The sequence below is a fragment of the Pseudochaenichthys georgianus genome, chromosome 24 (assembly GCF_902827115.2).
Source record: "Pseudochaenichthys georgianus chromosome 24, fPseGeo1.2, whole genome shotgun sequence".
Lineage (NCBI taxonomy): Eukaryota > Metazoa > Chordata > Actinopteri > Perciformes > Channichthyidae > Pseudochaenichthys > Pseudochaenichthys georgianus.
In genome coordinates this window covers 15,758,127-15,766,910 of record NC_047526.1, presented here as the reverse complement: position 1 = coordinate 15,766,910, position 8,784 = coordinate 15,758,127, and the positions used below count along the sequence as shown (strand labels likewise).

The window sequence follows — 8,784 nt, the reverse complement described above, 5'->3', positions numbered from 1 at the left end:
CTTTAACTTTGTCATCTCATCATTTATCTCATGTTCTTGATAGTATAGTTCACGCAGATATTCACCACAGACTGATGATATTTATTTTGAAATGTAATAAATAAAGATGCGGCCATTTCACTGAAGACAGCCGGTGACGAGGGTGGACACGTAAAGGATAAGATTAGGTACAAGTCACCTGAAGCAGCAGAAAGCAGATGTTAATGCAATGAATCGAACGAAACACTTTTAGTTGTTTTAAAAAGAAAACAAAAGGGGGATGTATTTTCTTCTAGGACGCTGAAATATTTTATTCACTGTTGACATTGAAATATGTAGTTGTTCCCTACTGGTAAACCATGAGATGATGATGGATGAAACATTTTAATAATTTTTTTTGTGTATTATTATTTCATCAAAAAACATGTCAAGTTTCTTGTGATCACGTCAGAATGGAGGTTTCGAGGTGGAATTGAAAGCAATTTCTAATCAATATTATTTGCGCTCATGACCTGGGGGAAAGTAGACGTCTGCTAGTGGCAGTTTATGTTTTGGACAGAGTTCAATTAGAAAAATATAGTCTTTCCAACTTATTTCATTAGAAAGTATGTGATAACACGGTTGTGTTGAAATGAAAACCGGAATATATTAGCAGAGAACTCCTCCAGAGTTTGGGAGTGGAGAGGATGGAATGGCTTGCCTGCAGTCCTGACGTGACCACAACCCAATTGAACACTTGTGGAATCAACTTGGCCCTGCTGTCCGTGCCAGAGAGACCAACACAACCACGTTGGCTGACTTGGGACAATAACTGGTTGAAGAATGGGATGCCATTCCACAGCAGTGTGTGAGCAGGCTAATGACAGCATGAGGAGGAGAGGCTGGTGTGGCTGTGTATGGTTCTTCCACACACTACTGAGACTGCTTGTTAAAGGAATAAATTGTTGCAAATATGTCTTTATTCATCAGACTTCAATCATCCAATCCCCCAAACACGAGTCAACAGCAAAGAAAAAGCTGTTTAGCATTGGCAGAGGAGATCTGTCATCTTTCATGGGCGCACCCCACTCAGCTCTGCTGCTCATCCCACAAATGCTTGTTCCTCACAAATGTGGAACCATGTGAAAGGTAAGAAAACAGGCTTTACGTTTACAACAGTATATTTATTGCCAATTACAAAAAAGAAATAATCTACCAAACACACATTTCTTTACTTTTTGGGTTACGTTTATAATACAATAAAACTCAGCCTTTATCTCTTTGGCTGCAGCGTTATGTCCCGCCACTAGATGCCACTCTAGCTGCTGCTTGATGACGTCACGTTTGTCCAAGTCAAATACCCTATGAGCGAGACTATTTCTCGCCGGGTGCGGTGGCGCGCGCCTGTAATCCAAGTTACTGGGAGGCTGAGGCTGGCGAAGCGTTTGAGCTCAGGAGATCTGAGCTACAGCGGACTATGCCGATCGGGTGTCCGCACTAAGTTCGGTATCGATATGGTGCTCCTGGGGGAGCTCGGGACCACCAGGTCGTCTAAGGAGGGGTGCATCGGCCAAGGCCGGAAACGGAGCAGGCCAAAGCCCCCGTGCCGCTCAGTAGTGGGATCGCGCCTGTGAATAGACGCTGTAGAGCAGCCTGTGTAATACAGCGGGACCCAGTCTTTTTAACTCAAAAATAAAATACTACAACAACACCACACTCAAACATTATATTTTTCCACCACACAGCAGCTTCATCACTGCCTTTTTTAATCTTCTTATTCTCATGAAAAACCCTCAAGAAGCAGCTGAACTGCGTGTCCTACACTGCCTCCACCTGGAGGAAACCTGAAACTACATCAACAACACAGATAGTCTTAAAGTAAAACTGTACATTCAAAAAATGCTGCAGCAGGACATACTTGTTGGTGGTTTATTATACTGAAATGTGGCACTGTAAAAACTATAGTCTTTGTTAGTTCATATGTAAAGTGTTTACACATTTCTCATCTGATTGTCTTCATCTTGTTCTTTATTGGGGCTTCAGTTCTCTGTAATCTGTGTGTACAATGTGCCAACTCAGTGGCTCTATTAGAAAAGGTGCTTTGGTGAAGTGGCTCATGTGATCACAATTGCTCGGGTGAACAAAGTTCATGCAGAGCAGGAAACTAATGAACATATCCCGTTGTTTTAAAAAACGTCATTCCAGTTTTGTATTGCTTTTAGCGTCTGTTAAGCTGCATTAAAATGTGTTTCCAAGCCTCTACGTGTAAATCCCTTCCAACCTATCGACAGCTTTACTATCACTGGTAGCAAGAACTGTAAAAAACAATGTTCCATAAATGTCTTGTTCGTCACTGCTGTGCTTCTTCTCTCGTCGGTTGCATTTACAGAAAGGGGCTCAGGTCACCATTATTCAAGTTTAGATTCTTTATTTCTGTCCATCACGTATACAAGAAGCTGCAAGCTCCTGGGTGTTAATAACTGTAGGTGCCAAATGAAAGTGCGTTTATCATCAGCATCACTTTTACAGAACATGTCATATTTCATGATGATTGTATCGACCTGATTCATTCCACTGCTTTTCCTTTTGATTTTAGTGGTCAGTAGCAACTGTCATGATGCTAAAATAAACTCTTTAGGTGATCTTGTGGTTTTCATTTGTCTGTCAATGGTCCACTTTAGTCATTATGTATCATTCTTCATCAGCAGCATGAACGTTGCTCTGTGACATGTAGAATCTTACTCAGTATAGCACCTTAATAATGTTAACCCACCACTAGTCATTATTTATTGATGAACATAACAATTAATTAGTCTTATAACAAAACATCATCATTTATTGCATTTAAAACAACAAGTAATATATGAACTGTTTGGGACAGTACACAGTAGCCTTCATTTGAACATTGTAAATAGATGGGGTGGATGTGAAACTTCCAATTTCTTTACTGATGCCTTCATTTGTTCTGCAATATAAAAAATTGTCATTTCAGTATGAATCTATAGACGCCTGATATTTTCTTATAATACAGGCAGACCCTTTTGTCATTTAGAAACAGGAGCTAAACTGATAGAGAATACACTTCTTATAAACTTTCAAAGAGGTTTTTTCCCTAAGGGATCTCTGAATGTGATTTCTTCATTATAAACTTCACAGGATGTGGAACATTTTTACCATATACATTTTCAGAGAACCTTTAGAGAGCGCTACCTGAATGTGTGGTAACCTATTTGATAATGTTGTGCGGCAAGAATAATTAGAATGACAATAAGACAAATACAAATATATGCAAATGAATATATGAATGAACAGATGAAGTTCGATTTCCAGAACTTTAACAAACTCAGCCTTCATCTCTTCAGCAGCTGCAGTGTTATTTCCCGCCACTAGATGCCACTCACTCTCGTCTCGTTTACGGCTTGAAGACATCACATTTGTCAAATTCAAAAACCCTATGAGCGAGACTGTTTCTCGCCGGGTGCGGTGGCGCGCGCCTGTAATCCAAGTTACTGGGAGGCTGAGGCTGGCGAAGCGTTTGAGCTCAGGAGATCTGAGCTACAGCGGACTATGTCGATCGGGTGTCCGCACTAAGTTCGGTATCGATATGGTGCTCCTGGGGGAGCTCGGGACCACCAGGTCGTCTAAGGAGGGGTGCATCGGCCAAGGCCGGAAACGGAGCAGGGCCAAAGCCCCCGTGCCGCTCAGTAGGGGGATCGCGCCTGTGAATAGACGCTGTAGAGCAGCCTGCACACTAAAAATGCTGGGTTAAAAACAACCCCATTTGGGTCGTTTTTTAACCCAACGCCAGGATCAATATTGGACCAACCCAGCAGTAGTTAATTTGATCCAACGAAAAGGGTTGTGTATTTTAACCCAGCAGATGGGTTATACATTTAATCCAAATGCTGGGTCAAATTAATTACAGCCCTGGGTTAATTCTACCATAAATTGGGTTAAATATTACATCCAAATGCTGGGTCATAATAGCTGCGATGGGTTAATTCTACAAGTTATTATCGTCATGTTTTTAATGCAATACCCATGTCTCTTAAACATTTATATTACAAACCCTTTTAAAATACATCCTATATTTGGTCATGCAAATAATATAATATGCAATAAACGCTTTTAAACAATGTTGGAATCTTAGAAAAATATTCATTTTATTGTTATAACAATTGACAGCTCAATAAAGTGCAAAAGATTCAGTTCACAATAAAGGGCGAAACTTTCTTTAAACAAAACTTAACATTTATGCATGTACAGTACAGCCTGTAAACAACACAGGCTGTGTTCTTCGTGTTGTTTACAGGCTGTACTGTACATAACACACATCATAACAGCATCCAGATCTACAAGCTCATAGCACTTTGTGCCACGCTATGAGCTTGTAGATCTGCCCTTTCTAAATCTCAAGATCTTTGCTTCTGGTTTGAGAACCACTAATAGTAACATACGTTTTTTCACAAATTACTGGTTCATATACTGGCCATGTAAACGTTACAAAGAAAATCCTCCAACATGATCACAAAAATGTACTGCTCCTTTAGGTGATCCGAACGACAGGAAACTAAGATGTGCAAATAAACATTTTAACAATTTATGCTTCCACCATTTAGCTCTTTTAACTCAGCACACAACTTGCTCATAAAATACTTTGAGCATTAGGTAGTATTTTGAACATCACACACACACACTTAAAAAATCCAGCAATATTTTATTTAACCAGATAGAACCCTATTCTGAGCCAAGCAGAAGAAGAGAGAGAATAGAACAGGAGGACCAGCAGAAGAAAAGAAAAGGATCAAGACCACAAGTCTACTTGCAAGCAAGTATTGCTGCACGCAAGGACGTAGCAGGTTTTGACTCCTCTCCTCCCTTGATTTCGTACACTGCATTTTGGAAGAATTTCCATACAGCTTCACACTGCTTTGTGTAGTCGATGTCAAAGATATAGAATACCTTGAAACAGACATCGACTGCCTGAAGCAATGTGTTTTGTTCCAACGCCTCCCCATCAAGAATAACGAACGCCTGAGAGGTGTGCCAAATATCGTTTCACCTTCACCTCATAGCTCCACCAAGTGTGTTCCAACCTGAGAAAGAAATAAAGAACAAAAGACAAGATAAATTAAACAAAGTAAAAGATTGTGCAAAAGCAAAGAGTAAGCAAGATTTGGCAGTGGCTGATAAAATGCATATTCAGAAACAATGTTCTGAATTATTCTTGAGCCCAGGAATAACAGGCACATTCTTAACCACTTAAACTGGACCTGGTTGGCTCTGTACTTTAGACCATTGTTTTCCATCTTCACCAAATCTCTTCGCCAAAAATAGCCGATCTAGCTGCCATTTTTGGATAATGTCCCCGCCACCCCCCCCAAGAATATGGATGCTGGGTTCAAGTGATTAAAAGAATAACATTTCCCTTTAGATATGCAGAGGGACTTACAGGCTTATGATCGATGAAGGCCAACTTAGACTCCTCGATAGTGTACCGGAACACTTTTCGGCCAACCCTGTAGACAGTTGGTGGAAGCAGTGTTGGTAACTGGCTCAGAGCAAGTTCCCCCAAACAATCTGTAGGAAGACAATTTTATAGGTATCAATATGTGGCATGGCAAATCTGTGAATTGGTCATTTAGTAGCAAAATAAAGTCTGCTGTACAATATAACAATGTATTACCGGGTGTTAATCCATCAAGCGACGAGATAAGTTCCCCTTCCCGTCTCGCCAGGTGCAGGATCTTGTCTTTAAACAAAGGTAGCCAGGTTTCGAAGAGCTTAGGCGCAGCCTCTCTATGTAGGATCTGAAAGTCCTGTGCAATCTAAATGAAAAAGAAAATTCAATGTGGCAGCTGACATACTGATAAAAGATTGTTATAAACAATGCATCCACATCATATGTAAACATATACTCCTTCCTAACTTACCATGCATGGAGTGAATAGATGTGGGAACTCTTGGCGGATCCCCTGAATGTCCCACCCGTTTTCCCTTAAAGACTTGGCCTTGTTTGATAGTTTGCAGAAAGTACAGCAGTACAAGAATGTTAAAAGGATAACACAAAAAGCCCTGAGGGCAGTTGCAGACAGGTGCTCTTGTATGGCAGTTTGAGGGTAAGGAGTTGCACTTTCTTGATGGCTGGTGGTAGGGTGTTCCACATTTTGGTAGCATAATAGTAAAATGCATTCATCCCCATGTTTGTGTCGATTATGGGGGGGGGGGGGGGGGGGGGGGGAAGAGTAATGGAGCTCCCACTGGTGTTGTGCCCTTTTATTTTGACAGGTACATGGCACTGGTCCCTTGAAAACCAGGCCCATTGCAAGTTGCTGTACTCTGTCCTCCCCTGAGCCATCCCACTATAGCATCATAATGAGCAGGGGTTAGGTCATAGGTGTGAGAGGTCTAGTAGTAGTTTGTTTTGAGAAGTCTGTAGTTCAGATTTGAATGACTTGAGGTGCAACAGTACCATGATGAGGTGCATGCATAGGCAAAATGACATTGAATGAGTGCTGCAGCTAGTGTCCTCAGTGCATTCCTACTGACCTGTACACTGCTGTATCCTGCATGTATTGCTCCACCTGGATGAGGGGCTGCGAATTGTGTTTCAGCCATTCTTTACACTGTATGGCTCTTTCTTCCGATATGGTACATTCTATAAAAGTACACATAAGGATATTAACAATCTCAAATTATGTGTCTGTATTGCTTAAACAAATTATTCAGTTCCAACGATTACCTGGTATGAATGTCCTACGAGTGCCAGCTTCACTACTTTGTGGTGGTGTCTGCTGCGTGCTCCGTGACCTGGCCGGTTTTCTCATCCTCTTACTGGCGTTCCGAAGCCTCTCTTCGAGGAATCCAGTGGCTGGGCGGTGGTTCCGTCCTGGGGTGAACCAGTATCCCTGTCAAGAAATGAAAGTCTTTGGTGAATAGAGATGAGGCACATTTTGATAGCGTGGCGACAACATGTGGCTGAGCCATCTAGAACAGGGTTTGTCTGTATGTCTGTCTGACAACACCGGGCATCAAACAGCACAGAAGTCCAGTACTCTGGTGCTGGGAGATGAGTTATATTGTGTTCAACTGACTGTTTTAGCATCAATTCCTCAATAAAATGTTAATTACTTACGAAGCCACTGCTTGTGTCCGACTCGTCCTTCAAGGAGGGAAACCCATGAATCAAAGCTGCAGCCAAGGCCTTTTTTGTCTCACTGGTAGGACTGCAAACACAGAAAAACTAAATTACCAGCAGAGTCAAATTAGATCTTAAGTATTTCTAAAACATGTGTTGCACCCCAGTATAATGGCTGTAGCATATTCTGCAGCTAATAGGCATTCTAATAAATTAAAAACACTACTGAACGTGTGTTTTGGTACATGTGTTGTGCATGTTTATGTTGGTGGGCTAGGTAAATGTGAGACTTGAAAGTAGTGTCCCGTCTTATCTTTTCCCCTGAAAGAAGATTCATATACCTTTTTCAAACCAACATAACATTCAGCAAAAACAAGAAAAAACCCCACTATTTTTAATTACCTCTCTCCAAACTTCTCCATGAGGTGAGATACCAAAATACGGACAAGGCACTTTCTTTGCGAAGGGATGATCACATCCTCATCAAGGCTCTCCAGGATCAGCTTGCCTTCAGTTGAGCCTGTGAGAATCTGGCGGATATCCTGAGAAAATTGCAAGAAGGGACAACATCACAGATATCGTTTATTACTCTTTAGTGTTGATTAAAGAAAAAAGTGAAACCCAAGTCTTAAAAAGTGGAGCTTACAAATTGTGGAATTATATGTAGTGTTTGAGGTATCATCGCTGGTACGACAGGTGCCGTTTGGTCCTCCATGGAGGGTGGAGTTGTGGCAGTTGGTTGGACATCAGGACTTGTAGGTGGCACAGCAGGTTCAATCTAAACAGAACCCAGGTTAATGTAACAAACAGTGACAGCCACCTAGAATTGCCGGATGAGCATCAGTAATGTAAATCAGTGTACCACACCAGCAGACTCAGTAGACTGCACACAGTATGCATTGTGTGAAAGATATGCACCACGCCAAAGTTTTGATAAATTCAGAGACCTGTGTAAAGTATGGTTTATATTGACCCCTAAGAGACACAAAACCACTCAGAAACCCTTCACCCGAGTGAATGAAAAATGCGACAAGTTTGGACCATGCAGATCTGCGGCAAATTGAAAAAGATATAAAACAAACATGTAACTTCTTAACTGACAGTGACTACCCGTCGCCATCGGGTGGAAACCGTGTATGTCCAAAATTGTTCCTTTTATAATTTTTAACATTTTAAAATTGTGAAATAGCCAATCGACAAGCTCTTGACGTTGGGAGCTTGTAGATCTATTTGTACAACACTATGACGAATTGGTACATTTACAAATATAAAAAACATAGTTTAAATATGGAGACACAAGGTTTCTGCCCAACAGCAACGATATGTAGACAGATTAAACAAAAAATACTTACTGTACAATTTATCACATCCATCCCAGTATTTACAGAAACATCCCAGTACTCCATCGCATGATCATCCCTGTAGTCCAAAGGCACCTTTTAAGCAGCATTTATAGCTAACCACTAAACAAATATGGCAGGAAAAAATGGACTTGTCGAGTGAAGAAATGCCTATCAAACCATTGTGTTTCCCACTTCTGTACAACAAGTTTTATTGTTGGTGTGTGTGATGTTTGGTCTAGTACTAAAATGGACTTTATGAGACCAAATTGGGGCGCTCCATCTGGGTCATAAGACAGGAATACAGTCATGCCTGCTCGATATGCAGTTCCCTTAAAGGTAACCGAG

The 8,784-nt window shown here is 41.2% G+C and overlaps 1 protein-coding gene across 2 annotated transcripts; it reads right to left on the bottom strand.

Moving 5' to 3' along the window:
* Positions 1-4,146: 4,146 nt before the first annotated feature.
* Positions 4,147-8,574, bottom strand: LOC117440168 (uncharacterized). Of its 2 annotated transcripts, XM_034076454.2 has the most exons (9): positions 8,449-8,574; positions 7,743-7,874; positions 7,499-7,638; positions 7,094-7,184; positions 6,701-6,866; positions 6,508-6,616; positions 5,645-5,786; positions 5,411-5,538; positions 4,147-5,054 (listed from the first exon to the last, which is right to left on the bottom strand). In XM_034076454.2, exons 1-7 carry the CDS (start codon positions 8,500-8,502, stop codon positions 5,651-5,653), a joined length of 828 nt encoding a protein of 275 aa, XP_033932345.1. In that variant the 5' UTR covers positions 8,503-8,574; the 3' UTR covers positions 4,147-5,054; positions 5,411-5,538; positions 5,645-5,650. The 2 variants fall into 2 exon arrangements, with proteins under 2 accessions (XP_033932345.1, XP_033932347.1); XM_034076456.2 differs by lacking the exons at positions 4,147-5,054; positions 5,411-5,538 and adding an exon at positions 5,892-5,969 and having other exon boundaries at positions 5,699-5,786.
* Positions 8,575-8,784: the final 210 nt, after the last annotated feature.